The sequence below is a fragment of the Mesoplodon bidens genome (genome assembly GCF_964165515.1).
Source record: "Mesoplodon bidens genome assembly, chromosome: X".
NCBI classification, from domain to species: domain Eukaryota; kingdom Metazoa; phylum Chordata; class Mammalia; order Artiodactyla; family Ziphiidae; genus Mesoplodon; species Mesoplodon bidens.
Window position 1 is genome coordinate 594,426 of NC_138163.1, and position 21,241 is coordinate 615,666.

A 21,241-nucleotide genomic window follows, 5' to 3' on the forward strand; every position below is an offset into this window, starting at 1 on the left:
AGAAATCATAAAACTCCTAGAAGAAAAACATAGGCACTATGCTACTTGACCTGAGTCTTCGCGAGGATTCTTTGAATCGGACACTAAAAGCAAAAGCAAAAGCAAAAGCAAAAAAAAGCAACAAAAACAACAAACAAACAAAAACCAAGTGGGACTGAACCAAACTCTTCATGGCAAAGGAAACCATCAACAAAATGTAAAAGCAACCTACTGAATAGGAGAAAGTATTTGCAAATCACATATCTGATAATGTGTTTACATGGAAAATATATAAAGAACTCACACAATTCCATAACAAAACAACAAAAAATCCACTTAAAATGGGCAAAGGATCTGAATAGGCATTTTCCCTAAGAAGACATAACAACAGGCACATGAAAAGGTGTTCAACATCACTGATCATCAGGGAAATTGCAAGTCAAAACCACAATGAGATATCCCCTCACACCTATCAGAACGGCTGTCATCAAAAAGATGAGTTAACAAATCTGGCAAAGATGTGGAGAAAAGAGAACCCTTGTGCACTGTTGGTGGGAATGTAAATTAGAGGAGCCACTACGGAAAACAATATGGAGGATCTTAAAAAAAAACCCAGCATATGATCCAGCAATTCCACTACTGGGAGTATATCTGAAGAAAATGAAAACACTATGGGGAAGAGATATCTTCACCCCTACGTTCACAGCAGCACTATATACAATAGCCAAGCTATGGAAACAACTGAAGTGTCTGATAGATGAACGGACAAAGGAGATGTGGTACAGATATATGATGGAACATAATTCAGGCACAAAAAGGAAATTCTGCCATTTATGACAACATGGATGGGCCTTGAGAACATTATGCTAGATGAAATAACTCACAGAAAAAGAAATACTGTATTATTACACTGTGGAATCTAAAAAAAACCCCAAACCCAAACTCATAGAAAAAGAGATTACCAGATTTGTGGTTACCAAAGGTGGGGGTTGAGGGGAGGAGGAACTGGATGGAGGTGTCGAAAGTTACAAACTTCCAGATATAAAATAAATAAATACAGGGTTTCCCTGGTGGCGCAGTGGTTAAGAATCTGCCTGCCAATGCAGGTGACATGGATTCGAGCCCTGGTCCAGGAAGAGTCCACATGCCGCAGAGCAACTAAGCCCATGAGTTACAACTACTGAGCCTGTGCTCTAGAGCCCGTGCTCTGCAACAAGTGAAGCCACAACAATGAGAAGCCTGAACACTACAATAAAGCCCCCACTCGCCACAACTAGAGAAAGCCAGCGTGCAGCAACGAAGACCCAACACAGCCAAACAAACAAACAAACCCACAAAACTCCACAAATAAGTAAATAAATTTTAAAAATAAATAAATACTTGGGATGTAATATATAACAAAATGACTATAATTAACACTGCTGTATGACATATTTGAAAGTTGTTAACTAGATCCTAAGAATTCTCATTGCAGGGAAAAAACATTTTTCCATTTTTTGGTATCTATGAGATGATGGGTGATAAATAAACTTATTGTATTTATCATTTTACAATATATGTAAGTCAAATCATTATGCTGTATACGTTAGATAGTGCTGTGTGCTCAATTACATCTCAATAAAACTGGGAAAGAAAATTTTAAAAAAATCCAACAAGAAAAACGCATTCTATTTCCTAAAATGAATTTCTTTTAGGAAGTGAATGGTCAGACTGAGAAGTTTCTCGTTGTGGTGTAACTTGAGGCCCTTATAGAATGAAGTAACTGCTGCTCTTAGAAAGCAGCCTGCATGGGAGTCCAGGCAGTCTGCCATTAATTAAGAAGGGGAGGAGGTGGCAGGGCAGAGGACAAAACCAACTCCCTAGAGCCCTGCCATGCCCCAAAAGTCAGAAGAGTAACATTTTAAGCCCAGCTCATGTGTATTAATAATCTCCCCTTTCAAGTTTCACAATACAGAAAATGGAGAGTTAAACCTCTTGCCTTTGCAAGTATCCCAAGTGGATAATTTGGATTTAAAAGCTGTTACAGATCTCTTGAGAAAATGCAAACTGTTATTAATTTTGAAGGTGAAGGGAGCAAAATGAAAATGTAAAAAAAAAAAAATCCAAAACCATGCAGGTCTTAAACTCATTGACATTGCCTTTTTAATGTTATAGCACAGGCTGGAGAACAAAACTTAAAAAAGATAACACGCAAACTATTTTATCTGACCAGGACAGGGTGAAGTTAGAAGTCAATAATAGAAAGAAAATGGTAAAATTCACACATTTGTGGGAATTAAACAACACACTTATAATAACTTTAAATGGGGTATAATATGTAAAAACATTAAATCACTATATTGTACATGTGACACTAATGTAAGAGTCGACTACACTTCGATTAAAAAAGAAAACAACCTTCCCCCACAATGCACTTAAACGAACAATGGGTCAAAGAAACTTCAAGAGAGTTTTAAAGTATTGAGGCAAATGAAGAAGAAAACATAAGATACCAAAATTTATGGGATGTGGCAAAAGCAGTGACAAGAGATAAGTTTATAGCTGTAAACGCTTGCATTAAAAAAGAATGATCTCTGGGAATTCCCTGGTGGTCCAGTGGTTCGGACTCGGCGCTTTCACTGCCGTGGACTCAGGTTCGATCCTTGGTTGGGGACCTAAGATTGCGGCAACGAAGACCCAACGCAGCCAAAACAAAAACAAAAACAAAAGCCTTTAGCTAAACTAAGGAAAAAAGAGAAAATTACTGAATTTACTAAATCCAATTTGAAATTACTAATTACATTTCAGGAATGAAAGTACGGATATAACCACCAATTCTACAGACATTAAAAAGGACTATAAAGGACTGTGAACAATTGTACGCCAACAAATCAGTTAACCTAGAAGAAATTTTTAGAAATAGAAAATCTGAATAAACCTACAATAAGGAGATTGAATCAGTAGTCGAAAAGCTCTGTGACAAAAAAAAAAACTTTGAACCTGATGGCCTCACTGGTGAATCCTCAATCCTCCTCCAACTTTCCCCCCAAAACTGAAGGGAACACATTGAAAACTCACTCTGGGAATTGCCTCCATACTAAAGGCAGACAAATACCTTCGGGGAAAGCTAATGGCTAACATCTCTTACGAATGCTGACGCAAACATCCTCGACGAAATACCAGCAGAACCAACAGTCCCCTTTTGCTCCGATTCTTACTCGCCTATTACTTTCTTTTAGGCTTTATTTCCTGGAACTCCTCGTCCTGGGCTGGGACCCTGGCGTCGAGGACAACCACTTACACGGAAAATGCTGGGCCGCTCCCACTCCCAGTCTAGCCAGTCGGACGCAGGCACTCCGCCAGCCGGCCCGCGTCCTGGCTTCTCTTCGCTAGCAGGAGAGGCCAGAGGCCCTGGGCCGCCACTGTTGGCCGGCCGCAGGCCAGTGAGGGGCGGCTGCCTGAGTACGTGGCCAGCGGTGGCCATGAGTCTGTGGGTGGCTGCCAAGCCCTGAGGGCCTGAAATGCGGTCACTAAATAATGGAGCCCACCCCGCCCCCGACGGCTCCGTTCAACTCTCTCCCCGGTCGTCGCCGCAGGGCCGGCCGCTCAACGACCGGAGCTTCGACCAGGGCGCCTTACCCAGAGTCTGAGGCACAGAGGGACCTGATGGCGTGGAGGCGCAGGCGACTAGCCATGTCCTGGAGCACCTGCAAGATGTCCTCGTCAATCTTGGCTTCTTCCGCCATCACTCCGCTCGCCTCCCCGTCAGCCATAGCTGAGATCTCGCCCATGTCTGAGGAGCAAATGGTGAGAAGCCTCCTCAGCTGGCCGCATGCGTGACACCCCCTCCGCGTGCGCCCCCTCCGCGTGACGCCCCCGCCACGCGACGCCCCCTCTGCGCTACGCTCCCCCCGTGCGACGCATCTGAGGAGCAAATGGCGCAAAGCCGCCTCAGCTGGCCGCATGCGTGACGCTCCCTCCGCACGCCCTCCAACTCCATGGATTTTGAACAATTGTTATTCATATGTTGCACATTATTCGAATTAATTTAATTCTTTTATATCTGCCCTCGTCCTATCAATTCAAAGAGGGCTGCCTCCACGCAGGACCAGGTCTACTTTTGGGGTGATAAAAAAAATTCTGGAACTAGATGGTGTGATAGTTGTGCGACGTGGTAACTGTAGTAAAGGAGGGCCGATGCATTTACAGGCTTTAAAAGAGTTATTGATACAATAGTGCAGTTTGTTTTGCGCACTTCCTCACACTATAAAAAAAAAGCCACGCTGGAATCTTCCCCTTTGCAGCCGCCTCCTTCCAGCCCCTTAGCAGCCCAGCCCCGGGCAGTGGGGCTGGGAGGTCTTCACAGCAGATGAGGAGGCCTGAGCGTTCTGAGGCAGTGTGGCAGTCTCTGCGCGGACCTTCTTTCTCTTTCTAGAACTTTCTGGATGGCCAGCCCCGCCTTACCGTTGAGGTGGCGTGAGCCCAATGCTAGGCTACAGCTTTTCCGGGAAGCCTGACTTGAGTGGGCTTCCATTAACTTTCAGTCTGAAAGCCCCCATCACCAAGGCCACAGTGTAGTGTCGGAGCTCATCCCTCCGACCCTGAGATGCTTTTCCAATGTCCCAGTGGCACCGTCCCGCAACTCCACACCCTCACTTCAGCCACTGGGGAGTTTCTTAGTTCAAAGCTGTCGCCCTCCCGAGAGACCCCCAGCTGACCTGAAGTTGGCCGGGGGCCCACGTTCTCGCCGGGTTAAAGGCTTCGTGCATTGACAACGGCGCAACGAAACCCCGAACCTCTGTGTCCTCCTACCGCAGATATGTGAGTGAGCCTTTCCCCACGTCCTCATCACCACCCGATGTTAGTCTTTTTAATGTGTGGCATTCTGATGTATGAGAACATCTTTTTTTTTTTTTTGCGGTACGTGGGCCCCTCACTGCCGTGGCCTCTCCCGTTGCGGAGCACAGGCTTCGGACACGCAGGCTCAGTGGCCATGGCTCACGGGCCCAGCCGCTCCACGGCATGTGGGATCCTCCTGGACTGGGGCACGAACCCGCGTCCCCTGCATCGGCAGGCGGACTCTCAACCACTGCGCCACCAGGGAAGCCCGAGAACATCTTTTTTAATCATTTGATTTATGTCTGCCTGATTTCCTTGCAGTTGCACATTTTTTGTATGTTTACTGGTATTCATAGTTCATCCTTTCTGAACTGTCTGTTACTACCCTTTACTGTTTTTATGTTTGATGATTTGTTTTTAGCTTCCTAACTTGTAGGAGTTCTTTATATATTATGTTGATTAGCCTTTTATCTCTTAGAGATAATTGCAAATCTTTTTTTCTTATTCTGTTGCTCTTTAAAAATGTTAATGGAGATACTTTATTTTTAAGAAGAAGCAAGTGTTTGAACCAAAACTGAAATGTTGATTCTTAACTTTATGCTTCCTTCACCATAAGAAGGTTTAAAGATTTTTTTAACTGTAGTACAATATGTAAATCTTTTCCTTTATGGCATTTTGGTTTGAGACTTGTTCAAAAAGGTGTTCTCCACAGAGAGATTATAAAAACATTTCCTATTGTGTCCTTCTGATACCTTTAGAGTTTCATATTTATGTTTAGTTCTCTATTCTATCAAGACTTTATTATTGTATATGATGTAAAGTAGCACTCTAACTTAGTTTTTATTCAGATAGCCAAGTATCCCAAGACCATATTTATTTTTCATTCCCAAAATTTCTTAGCTATTTTTTGCATTTTGGAATTAGCTAATCTAACATTCATAAGACATTCCCATTGGGTTTTTCACTGTTATTTCATTGAATTTATAAGTTAATATGTAGAGGGCTGACATATTTACAGTATTGAGTCTTCTTAAGAACATTGTATATAGCCATTGATAATCACATCTTATTGCCATCCTATTTTGTATTTTCTACTTAACCTGATATCTCATTTCTTTTTGTTCCTCCTTTCCTTCCCTTTTTCGGATTAATCAAGTTCCTTTTTTTCTGCCCTTGATTATTTGGATGTTATCTACCTGGCTTTTTTCTACTGGTTGCCTTGAATTTTTTTTTCACCAACATATTCTTCTGTCAGTTTTGAGTTTTATATGATATCTATAAAATTCCTCAATAGAACAAGTCATTAGCAAATTTTAACTTTCCCTATTAACTACTTTCTTTAAAAATACTTAGTTCTTTCATTTATCAGTGCTATGTATGAACATTGTTTAAAGCAGGGGTCAGCAAACTGTTTCTGTAAAGGGCCGTATAGTAAATATTTGATGCCACATGTTCTCTGTTGTAGCTGCTCAACTAGACCTTTGTTGTGGCACAAAGGTAGCCATACACTATATGTAAATGAATCAGTGTGGCTGTGTGGCAGTCACACTTTGTGGACACTGAAATTTGAATCTCATATAATTTTCACATGCCACAAAATATCCTTCTTCTTCTGATTTTTTTCAACCATTTAAACATGTAAAAACCATTCTTAGCTCACACCTGTACAAAACCAGTCCATAGTTTGCTAACCCCTGGTTCAAAGAGTTAAATGGTTCTACAAGGTTTATTACAAAAAATAGCAATCTCTACAGGACTTCCCTGGTGGTCCAGTGGCTAAGGCTCTGCACTCCCAATGCAGCGGGCCCGGGTTCGATCCTTGGTCAGGGAACTAGATCCCACATGCCGCAACTAAGAGATCGCATGCTGCAACTAAAGATCCTGCATGCTGCAACTAAAGATCCTGCATGCTGTAACTAAAACCTGGCACAGCCAAATAAATACATATTTAAAAAAAATAGCAATCTCTTGCTTCCACCCACAGTCCTCTATCCATTCCCCAGAATCAACTACATTCAGCCCTTTTAGCTGTTTCTTTTGGCATTTACCTCTAGTTCTGTAAATAAATTGTTTATAGTGCTGTTTCTTTATTTTTTAGATTTTGGGAATTATTGATTGACTTCTCAGAGTAAAAGATGATGATGTAGCTCTTTCACCACCCCCATCCTTCCAGTATAGTATACAATCATCTGCATTAGATTTTTCTTTGGTGTTCACGTTATCCAGTCTATGGCAACTCTGATGACTTTTCCTTTCTCTCCCGATGTTTTGTTTTCCTTAGAGTTAACACTTGTCTCTCCCCACTCCGTGTTGCTTGTTCTCTACTACTTATTATAGGTCAGCACTTCCCCAAACTGGCTATATCTCCTCTCCAGCTGCTGAAAGATGTCCTGAATATTTCATTCACTTGGAGCACTCTCTCCTGGAGCCTTTTGTCTTGCCCTCCAGGCCCACTGCCCAGCTGCCAGCCTGGGTCCCCTTCCATCATCCTGGAGATTGTACTTGCCTTTCTTCTAGCTTGGGGCTCCAGTTTCATAAATCCCATCTCTACCTCTGTCTTAGGTTCCTCTCTGGTTTTGGTGGCATGTCTTCTCTAGTAGCTTCCAGAAAAAGAATGCAGAGGAAGTAAACTATTTGAGTTCTTTCATGTTAGAAAACGCCTTTAACCTAAAAATTGACAGTTTGGTTATAGAATTCTAGGTGAGAAAATAGTTTTTAACCCAAATTTGGAAGGCATTACTTCACTGTTTTCTAATTCTTAGTGCGTCACTGAAAAGGCTGAAGACATTCTGGCTTCTGATTCTTTGAATGTGACCTTTTTTTTTTTCTCTCTCTGACAGTTATTCTCTTGGCATATTGAAGATATCATTCAACTCTTCTGGATTTCATTGATGCCTTAGAGAAGGCAGCTTTTAGTCTAAAAGTCATGGTTTTAAAGGTAATCAGCTTTTACAATCTTGGTGCTTCTAAGATCTGTGTCTAGGTGTGGATCTATTTCCGTTTTATCCTGTTTGGGATATCTTGGGCTTCTTCTTTTTTTTAATTAATTAATTTATTTATTTTTTGCTGCATTGGGACTTCATTGCTGTGCATGGGCTTTCTCTTGTTGCAGCAAGCAGGGGCTACTCTTTGTTGCAGTATGCGGGCTTCTCACTGCGGTGGCTTCCCTTGTTGTGGAGCATGGGCTCTAGGCACGCAGGCCTCAGTAATTGTGGCTCACGGGCTCTAGCGCACAGGCTCAGTAGTTGTGGCACACAGGCTTATTTGCTCCGCAGCGTGTGGGATCTTCCCGAACCAGGGATCGAACCCATGTCCCCTGCATTGGCAGGAGGATTCTTAACCACTGCACCACCAGGGGAGTCCCTTGGGCTTCTTGAATTTGTGGATTTATGTCTGTCATCAGTTCTGGAAAATTCTTAGTGACTATCTCTTAAAACCTTGCTGTTACCTTAGTCTGTCTTCCTGTGGCATGACAGTTAGATTTTTTGTTAGACTTTCTCATTCTATCTTCTGTGTCTCCTATTTTTCAAGTTTTTCAAATTTTATATTTCTTTGTGCCTCTGTGCTGCATTCTGGATGCTTTCTTCAGCTCTGTTTTACAATTTACTAATTCTCCAGCCATTTCTTACCTTCTTATCTTATCAAGAGATGGATTAAAACCATCTCTTGAACATTTAAAAACTTTTAAAAGTTGTGAAATCCATGCAGAGAAAGCTTTCAACAAAATTCAACACCCATTTATGATAAAAACCCTGCAGAAAGTAGGCATAGAGGGAACTTTCCTCAACATCATAAAGGCCATATATGACAAACCCACAGCCAACATCATCCTCAATGGTGAAAAACTGAAACCATTTCCACTAAGATCAGGAACAAGACAAGGTTGCCCACTCTCACCACTCTTATTCAACCTAGTTTTGGAAGTTTTAGCCACAGCAATCAGAGAAGAAAAGGAAATAAAAGGAATCCAAATCGGAAAAGAAGAAGTAAAGCTGTCACTGTTTGCAGATGACATGATACTATACATAGAGAATCCTAAAGATGCTACCAGAAAACTACTAGAGCTAATCAATGAATTTGGTAAAGTAGCAGGATACAAAATTAACGCACAGAAATCTCTGGCATTCCTATACACTAACGATGAAAAATCTGAAAGTGAAATTAAGAAAACACTCCCATTTACCACTGCAACAAAAAGAATAAAATATCTAGGAATAAACCTACCTAAGGAGACAAAAGACCTGTATGCAGAAAATTATAAGACACTGATGAAAGAAATTAAAGATGATACAAATAGATGGAGAGATATACCATGTTCTTGGATTGGAAGAATCAACATTGTAAAAATGACTCTACTACCCAAAGCAATCTACAGATTCAATGCAATCCCTATCAAACTACCACTAGCATTTTTCACAGAACTAGAACAAAAAATTTCACAATTTGTATGGAAACACAAAAGACCCCAAATAACCAAAGCAATCTTGAGAAAGAAAAACAGAGCTGCAGGGATCAAGGTCCCTGACTTCAGACTATACTACAAAGCTACAGTAATCAAGACAGTATGGTACTGGCACAAAAACAGAAATATAGATCAATGGAACAGTATAGAAAGCCCAGAGATAAACTCACACACATAAGGTCACCTTATCTTTGATAAAGGAGGCAAGAATATGCAGTGGAGAAAAGACAGCGTCTTCAATAAGTGGTGCTGGGAAAACTGGACAGGTACATGTAATAGTATGAAATTAGAACACTCCCTAACACCATACACAAAAATAAACTCAAAATGGATTAAAGGCCTAAATGTAAGGCCAGACACTGTCAAAGTCTTAGAGGAAAACATAGGCAGAACACTCTATGACATAAATCACAGCAAGGTCCTTTTTGACCCACCTCCTAGAGAAATGGAAATAAAAACAAAAATAAACGAATGGGACCTAATGAAACGTAAAAGCTTTTGCACAGCAAAGGAAACCATAAACAAGACGAAAAGAGAACCCTCAGAATGGGAGAAAATATTTGCAAATGAAGAAACTGACAAAGGATTAATCTCCAAAATTTACAAGCAGCTCATGCAGCTCAATATGAAAAAAACAAAAAACCCAATCCAAAAATGGGCAGAAGACCTAAATAGACATTTCTCCAAAGAAGATATACAGATTGCCAACAAACACATGAAAGAATGCTCATCATCATTAATCATTAGAGAAATGCAAATCAAAACTATGAGATATCATCTCACATCAGTCAGAATGGCCATCATCAAAAAATCTACAAACATTAAATGCTGGAGAGGGTGTGGAGAAAAGGGAACCCTCTTGCATTGTTGGTGGGAATGTAAACTGATACAGCCACTATGGAGAACATTTTGGAGGTTCCTTAAAAAACTAAAAATAGAACTACCATACGACCCAGCAATCCCACTACTGGGCATACACCCTGAGAAAACCATAATTCAGAAAGAGTCATTTACCAAAATGTTCATTGCAGCTCTATTTACCATACCCGGGACATGGAAGCAACCTAAGTGTCCATCAACAGATGAATGGATAAAGAAGATGTGGCACATATATACAATGGACTATTACTCCGCCATAAAAAGAAAGGAAATTGAGTTATTTGTAGTGAGGTGGATGGACCTAGAGTCTGTCATACAGAGTGAAGTAAGTCAGAAAGAGAAAAACAAATACCGTATGCTAACACATATATATAGAATCTAAGAAAAAAAAAGAAAAAAGGTCATGAAGAACCTAGGGGCAAGATGGGAATGAAGACACAGACCAACTAGAGAATGGACTTGAGGATATGGGGAGGGGGAATAGTAAGCTGGGACAAAGTGAGAGAGTGGCATGGACACATATACACTGCCAAACGTAAAATAGATAGCTAGTGGGAAGCAGCCGCATAGCACAGGGAGATCAGCTCAGTGGTTTGTGACCACCTAGAGGGGTGGGATATGGAGGGTTGGAGGGAGGGAGACACAAGAGGGAAGAGATATGGGAACATGTGTATATGTATAACTGATTCACTTTGTTATAAAGCAGAAACTAACACACCATTGTAAAGCAATTATACTCCAATAAAGATGTTAAAAAAATTGTGAAATCCGGCATATGCATATAAAGGTGCAGAAAACATCAATTTTTAGTTTAGGAAGTAATGATAATGTAAACACACATTTAACTGCTATTCAGATCAAGTACACTAGCTTCCTCATGTCTCCCCAGTCACCATCCCCTTCTCCCACTCTAGTGGGAACCACTATCGATATTTATGCTACTGAAGCCCGTGCTTTTCTTTCTTTTTTTAAAATTAATTAATTAATTTATTTTTGGCTGTGTTGGGTCTTCATCGCTGCGAGTGGGCTTTCTCTAGTTGCGGCAAGTGGGGACTGCTCTTCGTTGCAGTGCACAGCCTTCTCATTGTGGTGGCTTCTCTTGTTGCAGAGCATGGGCTCTAGGCACGCAGGCTTCAGTACTTGTGGCACACAGGCTCAGTAGTTGTGGCTTGTGGGCTCTAGAGTGCAGGCTCAGTAGTTGTGGCACACGGGCTTAGTTGCTCTGTGGCACGTGGGATCTTCCCAGACCAGGGCTCGAACCTGTGTCCCCTGCATTGGCAGGCAGATTCTTAACCACTGTGCCACCAGGGAAGTCCCCATGCTTTTCTTTACAGCTTTACTTCCTGTGTATGCATCCCTAAACAACATCATTTCATTTTGCCTGCTTTTGAACTTTATATGAGTAGAACCATATATAGTATGGATTCTTCTGTGTTTGGCTTCTTTTGTTCAACATTATGCTTGTTCATTCATGTTTTCAAGGCTGTGGTTTATTTTTATTGTTGTATAGCAGTAAACTGTTGAATATATTACAGTTCACTTACACATTCTATGATGATAGGCCAAGTGGGTTGTTTCTAGCAGTTGGTTATTGAGAGTATTATTGTACCTGCCTTTCAAGGATATATCTAGGAATGCAGTTACTGGGCCATTCAGTATGGATGTCTTCAACTTTATGATATTACCAAATGCGTTCCCAAAATATTTGTACCAATTACTCTCCCACCAGGAGTGATTGAGGGTTCCTGTTGCTCCATATCCTTTCTGAGATTTATTATAGTTTAAGTTTTGGCAATCTGCTAGGTGCATAGTGGTATCACATGTTTTTTTAAATATCAAGGAATAATTTGCATAGAATAAAATACACAGAATCAAAATATCTATTACACTATAATCACTCCTTGCTTCCCACTGGAAGAGCATTTTCAGATTGAAAACAGTAATGAAGGGCTTCCCTGGTGGCGCAGTGGTTGAGAATCCACCTGCCAATGCAAGGGACATGGGTGCGAGCCCTGGTCCAGGAAGATCCCACGTGCCGCGGAGCAACTAGGCCCGTGTACCACAACTACTGAGCCTGCACTGTAGCGCCCGTGAGCCACAGCTACTGAGCCCACGTGCCACAACTACTGAAGCTGGCGCGCCTAGAGCCCGTGCTCCACCAGAGAAGCCATGACAATGAGAAGCCCGCGCACCGCAACGAAGAGTAGCCCCCGCTCACCACAACTAGAGAAAGCACGTGTGCAGCAACAAAGACCCAATGCAGCCAAAAATAAATAAATAAGTTAATTAATTTAAAAAAACAGTCATGAAGGTGCTTTTAGTTAAAAAGTAGAAACAACAGAGGCTCCACCTGTCCTGACCTCACCTACCTCTCCTACCTCATCCTTGTCCACTCTACCGTGGTCTCTGGTGTTCCAGTGAGGCTGCTATGTCCATCTTTATTTTAGAGATGAGAAAACCGACCGTCTGAGCGGTTTATTAACTTACTCAGGGTCTCAAGAGTGGTAGAGTCAGGATTTGAACTGGGCTCTATCTCCAAGGCAGTGCTTACACCAGGCCCCCAGTGTCTCTGAGACCTGGAGGTGGAAGTCAGAACTCCTTGCCAAGTGCTCATTCCGTCCCGGGACTGCCCAGGGCTGATGGCAGGGGCGGGGATCAGTGGGGTCCCCTCTGTCCTCATTCAGAGTCCTCAGCTTGAGCCCTGGCAGGTCCAGGGATGCCCCCTGTGTTCACCTGAGGCCAGACCCTCACACCAAGGCTTTCACTGTCCCGAGACCCCCAGGGGGAATCTATGCACAACACATCAGGCCACCAAGCCCAGGGCTTCTCAGGGCTGAGATGATCCGGCGGGGGTCCCTCAGCGCTCCCTCGGTCCTCACTTTCCCACCCAGCTGGTCTGGGCGCCTCCCTCTTCCCAACTGCCTTTGGTCCCCTGAGACCCAGGCCCTCCCCTGCCAGGACCCCTGAGAGGGAAGCGGGGGTCGCGGGTGGCACTTATACCCACAGCCCTGCCGGGGGTCTCTCAGGGCTGACAGCAGGGCCGACCTGGATGCCTTGCAGCCTCCGATTCCCCCTCACGGTTGTACCTTGACTCCTGGTGGGGCTGGGCTCCTTCCCTCTGCCGACCTGGCCCCGGCCTCCCTGACCCAGGCCCTCGCCTCCCCCTCCCAGAGGGATCAGTGCACGTCCCATCTGGACAGCATGCCGGGGGGCTCCCAGGGCTGTCGGGAGGGCTGCAGATGCACCCCCTGGGGGCCCGCAGTCCTCCTCTGGTCCTCATCTCGACTCCAGGCAGCACTTGGGCCCCTCCCTCTGCCCACCTGAGACTGTGCCTCTCAGACCGAGCCTCTGACCCCCCGAGATCCCTGAGGAGTTGGGGGCGGCGGGCGGGGATGGGCAGCCTCACAGCCCGGCCCGGGGTGCCCCAGGAGTCCCAGTACGGGTGGAGTTGCATGCTGGGGGACCCTCTTTTCTGGGCCTGCTGGACCCCTCCTTCCTCACTCAGGAGGGTCCTCCTCAACCCCTCAGAGAAAGGCTGCAGTCCCAGCACAGATGCTGGACGGGGGGCTGCCGCGCCCATGACCATGGGGGGAGCACAGAGAACCACACACCTTCCCCTCGGGGCTCCTCACCAGCCACCAGACTTTGGAAACCTGTTTTAAGAAAGGTTTAGTTTTAGCTGAAGAGGCCTGAGCAGTGGCAGGTGATTTAGGGGAACGCTTGGTTTGATGATTAGATCGTATTACCTGTTGGAGTTACGTGATTGTCACTTTTTCATCGTGATTCATAGTGAGTAATACATTTTACATGTCTGTGTAGTGTAGTGTGTGTCCTATCTATATATCTATATATCTATATATCTATAACGTGTGTGTAGAATATATGTGTTTATATACACATGCATCGACACACCACATGTATGTATAGGGAATGCGTCATGTATGTTCCAGTACCCACACTGAGGTCATCCACAGGGCCCTGAAGGACACAGACACGCCCCATGGGGATGCTGAGAGTCCTCCAGCCCGGCCGTCCCCGTGCTTTGAATGCAGGCTTGCCACCTGCCTGACAGCCAGTGTGCCCGGGGAAGTGAGCCTGCAGGAGAACGTGGGGCCACCACGCCGCTGGGAGAGAAGGAAACAGAGTGGGCAGTGGAAGGAGAGAGCAGGGCCCAAGCCTGAGCATAAGAGCCGCCTTCAGAGGGCCTTGCCTCAGACCCCCACGTCCAGGACCCTTCTCCATCCTCACGCCCTCAGTCCTAGACCCTCACCCTCTTCCCTGGCCCTCGTGTCCATGTCACGAGAGATGGTGACCTGATGGGTCTGGGGAGGCCACGGAGGAGAGAACCAGGAAAATGTCACCAGACACCGGACCCGCAGAGAAAAGCAGACCTCAATCCTGCTGTCCAGACACCAGAGAGCACCCCCAAACTGAACACCCACAGGCCCCTGGCAGGGACCGTCACCTCCACACCTGTGTGTCTCAGGACAGTAAGGGCTCTTTTCAGGCCTCTGACCTGGGCGTCTGAGGGGCTTCACCGGGTGTCTGCTAGGTGCCCGCACTGTGCCGGGGGTGGGCTGTCTCCTGTCATCGTTTCCTGCTGAGGGGACTCAACTGCTCAGCCAGGCCCAGGACGGAGGCGCCAAACACGTGTTGGGCGGAACATCGCTCTCGTGTCCCCACGCTCTTTATTGCCCTGCAAGGTTCTGACCGCGTTACCACCTCCATGTGTCTGCAGGGTCTGCCTGGTCAGGGTCTTCTGTGGGCCGCCCGGAGGGGCCGGTATTCCAGGAAACAGCGGGAGCCCTCGTAGTAGCGGCAGAAGGGGCTCAGGGGACGAGGGATCAAGGTCAGGGGAGGTGGCAGGCCTGGCGGCCACCACGGTCATCAAGCGTGCGCGAGAGGCAGCGCCGCGGCCACCGGGAGCCACGCGGGGGGGCTGGCTGAGGAGCTGGGGGGGCGCGGCGGCCAGGCCCAGCACGGGCCAGGGAGGACGCATGTGGGTGGGAGGCCAGGTGCAGCAGAGCCAGGGGACCTCGGCGGGCTGGGCCACCTCTGCCAGGACAGGGACTAGAGGGACTACAGGGACCAGAGCCGATGCATCGGGATCCGGCGCAGGGGGCTCGGCTGCTGTCCGAGGAGGGGCCGGAGGGACAGAGTCAGTCCTGGCCAGGGCGGAGGCATGGTCGAGTTCCGGGTCGCTCGGGGTCCCCTGGATGTCCTCAGCATAGGGTGGGAGGCCGTCCTGCGGCTCCGAGGTGCTGGGCGGCGGGAGGTACCCCAGGGCTGCCGGCTTGCCGTCCACCTGCCCGGATGCTGGCTTAGTGTGCTCCCTCCTCTTCATCCTCACGAGGAGGTGCGGGCAGTCTCTCTTAAACAGGGGACTGCGGTAGAAGTGTAACTGAGGTCGCAGTTGAGAGAGAAAAGGAAACCCCGAGTCACAAAAGAGTTGCTCGCAAGCAGCAGCCGCCTGGCTGGGCCCCTGACCGCCCTCTCCCAGCCGACCCAAGGCCTCTTTGGAGAAAGGGGACCCGGTCGAGCAGGACGCTGTGCCCCAGTTTTTACATCCCCGAGACTTGCTCACTCACCATCCCCTTTCGCCCTTGGAAAATGACTGAAAATGCCCCCTCAGTATGAGTACAAGGCCCACGAAAGGGGACTTGGCGTTTGCAGATACGAGACTGCAAGAAGGTTCGGTAGCTTTCTAAGGAAGTGTCAGAATCGCCCCCTGGCCAGCACCTCCTGGGGCGAGACTGGGGACACTGACTGCTTCCCAGGAAAGGACCTGCGCCCCCACTTAAGTGATGCTCTGGAGCTATGGGAGTCAAGGGGGCACAGAAACCTCCCCCCTCCCCCCGCCGGGCCACTTGTCCCCGAGCAGGAGGACAGGAAGGGCCAGCATTTCAGCAGTGTCCTCTTGTCCCCTGGTGTGACTGCGATGTCAGGGACGAGCAGCACTGCCCACGTGTCAGGAGGACAGGATGACGCCTTGCCCCCGTGTACTGTGAAATGATCACCACAGGGGGGTCAGTTCACATGCATCATCTCACACAGACACACCAAAGGGAGAAAGAGGAGGAAGAGAAGTGACGTCCTTGTGCTGAGAACGCTTCGGGTCCCCCCGTAACAACGTCCCAACACAGCGCACGGCACTGCCAGCTCCAGCCATCACGCCGGTCCCCAAGTACCACCTTTAAAGGAAGCTCTCCCGACACGCCTGCCGCCGTCCCAGGTGGCCCCGGGGTTGGCACCCGCCCCCACCCCACCTCCACCCCCGGGCCCAGCAGCTCAGCCCCTGGAGAGGGCTCCTTCCCCGCCGTCCCCCACCCTCCTTACCTTGCTCAGGACGTCGGCGGGCCGCTCATTCGTGGAGAGGTTGTTCAGGCAGAGGGACATGTGCTTGTCCTGGCGCACTTTCCTAAATCCATAGACATTGAGCTGGCCGATGAAGCTACTCATATAGTAAGTCTTGAACACCTTGTCCAGGCTGTCCCTGTCCAAAACCTCCTTTTGAAACAGCTGCGTGTTAAAGCCTATGCAAGTCCCGTCTTCATTCCACAAAATAGATGTAAAGCGACTGCTATTGACAAGTATCCACAGCTTCCTGGGAAAGGGGAGGAAGAGGAGTCTGCCTTCCCACATGGCCTCGCAGGTGGAGCAAGGCCTTTCCAACAAAGGCTCTTCGGTCAAATCCTGGAAAGCAGCTTCTCCAGGCAGCAGCCTGAGGTTGGGGTGCCCCGCGGGCACGGGCTGGGCCAGGGCGAGGGACTGCGGGGTGCAGCTCCCTGAGCCGAGGGCCAGAGCCGCTGTGTCGGGAGGAAGAGGTGCCTCACCAAAACCAGGCACCCTGCCCAGGGCGGGGCCCTTCTCATCTGCAGCCATGTGGAGGGCGGTGCATCCCTCTGTCACGTGAACGGGACAGTGCAGCGCAGCTGGCAGCACCCTGGGTTCACACTCCCGCTCAGCCGCTCACAGAAGTGCTCTGGTTTCTCGGGGGTGACATCACTGCCCAGCCAGGAAGTGACATCATAAAGGGCAGGCCCTTTATGATGTCAGCCTCCTGCTTCACGCCTGTCAGAGCCACAGGCCGAGCACTCGTGCAAACCGGGCACGGCCTTCTGGTCCCAGAGCCCCCGGGCCAGGCAGATGTGCACGGACCCACGTGTGACCCACGAGATCAGAGATCCTCCTGTCTGTCCACTGGCCTTCAGGGCCTTGCACAGCACCCATGCTTTCAAGCATGAGCAACGTCTGGGACAGGGCCCACGGTCAAGGGCACTAAAACTTTACAATTCACCTATGAAATGGAAGAAAAGCCCTCACCATGTGTCGGTCTGCAAAGTGCCTACCCTACCCTTTAGCTGGAGAGGTGTCCCATGGGTGCTGAGCAGGAATCCGACTCTGGACCCCCGCCCTCACCCGCAGCAGCCCTTTCCCTCCATTGCCCACAGCAGAGGCCACACTCAGCTGAAAATTTCAGGGAAATTTATTAAGAGGAACATTGACTGAAACCATTGAACAGAGGGCATGATAACACAGAGAGGAACTTCTAACAGCCACCAGAGCCCACGGGTCCTGGCCCCCCGCCCAGGGTACTCAACAAGGTGCCTCCGCTACACCCCATCCGGCGGCCCTCCATCCCCCCACAGTCTCCCTTCCTGAGGGCCCCACGGGTGGCCTCTCACCAGGAAGATGGGCGCCGGCAATGCTCGCTCCCCTGGGGCAGCCCCTCCCCCTCTGGCCCACATGCCCGGGGCCTACAGGACAGTCCCACAGCAGGGCGTGCACCACCAAGCCGAGGATGTGGAGTCCCGAGGAACAACGGGGTGGTACAGCCGAACACAAGCCCTGGGGGGCCTCCCGCAGACCTCCTGCAGCCGCGGTCCAGGTCTTCCTTTCCAAGGTCCCAGGTGGGCTCCCAGGTCCTGGGGTGGGCGCTGGCTGTGACCGCGTCCATGCCGTCCTCTCCACCGGCTCTTGAGACTGGGCTCAGGGTCTCCGTGCCGGGACCGGGGTGGGGCGAACTGCTCAGAGGAGAACACATGCACATTTCCACAACAACAAGCGGTGCTGGGCCTGAATCTTAGCCCAGAAAGCACAGGTAGAGCTCATGACACTGGCCCACAGAGACCAGAGCCTTGGCTGGCACGTGGCGCACCTCAGGGCTCTGCGGGGGGACGATGGCTAGGGTGTGTGCACTGGGGGGAGGGGAGCGGGGACTGGGGGGTTCCTTGACACCTGGGTCCCTCTGGGGCCTAAAGGGACACATTTGGGCTTGCCAGTTCAGGGAGCAGCCTGCCCCAGGGGATGATGAATAGGGGTCCCCTCTCAGGAGGGCGGCTCAGGAACCTTGAGTGGCCCCTAATATGGGGCCAGTAGGCTGCGAGGCCTGGCCTCCCCCTGCCTCCAAGCCTGGGGGCCTCAGGGCCTGCTGAGCCTACTGGCCCGAGGTGGACCCCGGGGGGCTCATCTCTGCAGCCCCGTCCTCATTTCCCGACTCTTCTGGGATGGGCTTGAGCCCCTCCTCAGGGGTCTCCTCGGCTTCCTGGCCTCCTGCCTGGGCGAGGCCCTCTGGCTCCCAGCCAGGACCTCCTGGGGCCACCGGGAAAGCACTGCCCATCCGGCCAGGCATGGGGACTCTGGGGACATCTGAGGGTCCTGCCTGACCTAGGCCCGCAGGGGCGGGAGCACTTCCATCTTCCTGAGTGGCTGCGGAGGCCTTGCTGGTCTCCCCAGGGCTAGGGGCTGCCCTGGCAGCACCATGGTCTTCAGGGGCCGCCTCGCCAGCCTTGGCGTTGTCGGCAACTGCCGCACTGGCCTCTTCATGTGCCGGGTGGTCCTCGGCACTACCTTCCTTGGAACGGGCGGCCTGGGTGGTGGTATCTTCCCCGGCCGGGGAGGGCTTGGTGTCATATGCAGTGGTGCCTGCGGTGATGGCCTCATGGGCCGGGGCGGCCTGGGCAGCTGCTGCCAGGACTCCAACGTCCACACGGGCCTCTTCTTCCCCTGGGAACTGCTCCCTGCTAGCCGGGTCGGCCTCCCAGGCCTTGGTCTTCTGGGTGAGCCGCAGCATCCCCACAAAGCTGGGAGGCCTCCTCATCAGCTGAATCCTGCTCAGCTTCTTCTGGAGCGTGTCGTTCAGCCGGGCCCCCATCAGCACATGCCGGGCGCTCACCTGGTCCACCATGGCCGGGTGCATGGCCCCCTTCTCCAGGGCCGACTGCAGCAGGCCTTCCAGGCGCATCACGTACGCAGAGAGACTCTCCTGGGGCTGCTGGGCACAGGTCACGAACTTCAGCCGAGCGCTCCCCCGGGGGTCCTTGTTCCCAAACGCCTGCACCAGCATGGCCAGGCAGTCCTGGGCAGCCAGCTCGGGATCTTCCGCCAGGAGGCCGCACAGGAGGTCCAGCACGGGGCCGCGCAAGCTCTCCACCAGCCTCCTCCTCCTCTCCCTCTCAGACACATGGCGCCACAGGTGCAGCGTGTCGTTGGCCTGCTCCAGCCAGCTCTCAAAGGACTCTTCCCCGGGGCCCGGCTCTTCCATCCCAGAGAAGGGTTCCAGCTCCTGGTAGGCCGTATTGTCTAGCACGGGCTGCAAGGCCTGCCTCCACTGCTGGGTCCAGGGCCCTGCCTCATCCATGGGGCCCACCGCTCTCACAGCTGCTGCCTCAGCTGCAGTCATTGCGTCGCCCGCGGGTCCTGCCATACCCAGAAGTCCTGCCACGCCTGCAACATTTCTGTCACGTGCAGCTCCTTCCTCATCTGACACTCCTGCTCCACCTTCAGTTCCTGCTTGACCCTCAGCTCCTTCCCCACCTGCAGCTCCTGCCTCACCTGGAGCTCCTGCCTCACCTACAGCTCCCTCCTCCCCTGCAGCTCCTTACTCACCTCCAGCTCCTGCCTCACCTGCAGCTCCTGCCTCATCTGCAGTTCCTGCCTCACATGCAGCTCCTGCCTCATCTGCAGCTCCTGCCTCACCTGCAGCTCCTTTCTCATCTGCAGCTCCTGCTTCACCTGCAGCTCCTGTCTCACCTCCAGCTCCTCCCTCACCTGCAGCTCCTGCCTCACCTGGAGCTCCTGTCTCATCTGCAGCTCCTGCCTCACCTGCAGCTCCTGTCTCATCTGCAGCTCCTGCTTCACCTGCAGCTCCTGTCTCACCTCCAGCTCCTTCCTCACCGCCAGCCCCTGCCTCACCAGAGGCTCCCTCCTCACCTCCAGCTCCTGCCTCACCTGCCCTGCCAACCACTGCTTGACTCTGGGGCTGCACAGGGAAATTGGGTCTATCCTGTGACTCAGCATCAGGGGCCTGGGGCAGGCAGACCACCGCCCAGGGCCCCCCCTTGCCTGGTATTTGACGGGGGAGCAAGCTTCGATTTAAATACTCAGCAAACTCGACCAGGGCAACACTCGACCCCAGCTCCTTTCTGTAGACCTTGCCCAGCACTCGGTACCTGCCCAGGGAACGCAGGGCAGCCTGCACAGCCTCCTGGAATTCCTGGTCTTTGCGGTCATCTGGGATGCCCAGGATGAGCAGAGATCGCTGAGCATTCATGCCCATCGACCTGTACCATTCCCACAGTATCGCCAGAGCCATCGCCATCTTCGAGGACCTGAGGGTGGGGGGAAGCAATCAAACAGGCTGTTGAAGTGTGGGAATCGGCCTGTGGGTGCAAAGAGGAGAGAATCATGTTTGTGCCACACAGCCCACCCTAGTGCCCCTCACAGCAGCCACCTGGAGCACCAACCTGCTCTGTTTGGTTTGTTTGACTTTAGGAAACTTTTTTTATAAATTAAATTTATTTACAAGATAGAAGGCTAGGGACTTCCCTGGTGGCGCAGTGGTTAAGAATCCTCCTGCCAGTGCAGGGGACACAGGTTCGATCCCTGGTCCGGTAAGATCCCACAAGCCGCAGAGCAACTAACGCTGCATGCTGCAACCACTGATCTAGCGCTCTAGAGCCCACGAACCACAACTACTGAGCCCACATGACACAACCACTGAAGCCCACATGCCTGGAGCCCGTGCTCCACAACAAGAGAAGCCACCGTAATGAGAGGCCCGCACACTGCAACGAAGAGTAGCCCCCGCTCGCCGCACCTAGG

General features: G+C 50.0%; 2 protein-coding genes across 2 annotated transcripts; both read right to left on the minus strand.

Annotated features, from left to right (window-relative positions):
• Positions 1-14,756: 14,756 nt before the first annotated feature.
• Positions 14,757-17,020, minus strand: LOC308608853 (heat shock transcription factor, X-linked-like; the record flags this gene model as incomplete). The annotated part of the gene is made up of 2 exons (XM_081222178.1): positions 14,757-15,539; positions 16,475-17,020. 2 exons carry the CDS (start codon positions 17,018-17,020, stop codon positions 14,757-14,759), a joined length of 1,329 nt encoding a protein of 442 aa, XP_081078304.1.
• A 1,555-nt stretch (positions 17,021-18,575) lies between these two features.
• On the minus strand, positions 18,576-20,738 carry LOC308608854 (paraneoplastic antigen Ma6E-like; the record flags this gene model as incomplete). Its single annotated transcript, XM_081222179.1, is given in 2 exon segments — positions 18,576-20,018; positions 20,022-20,738. Coding segments are annotated over 2 exon segments (2,160 nt in total).
• Positions 20,739-21,241: the final 503 nt, after the last annotated feature.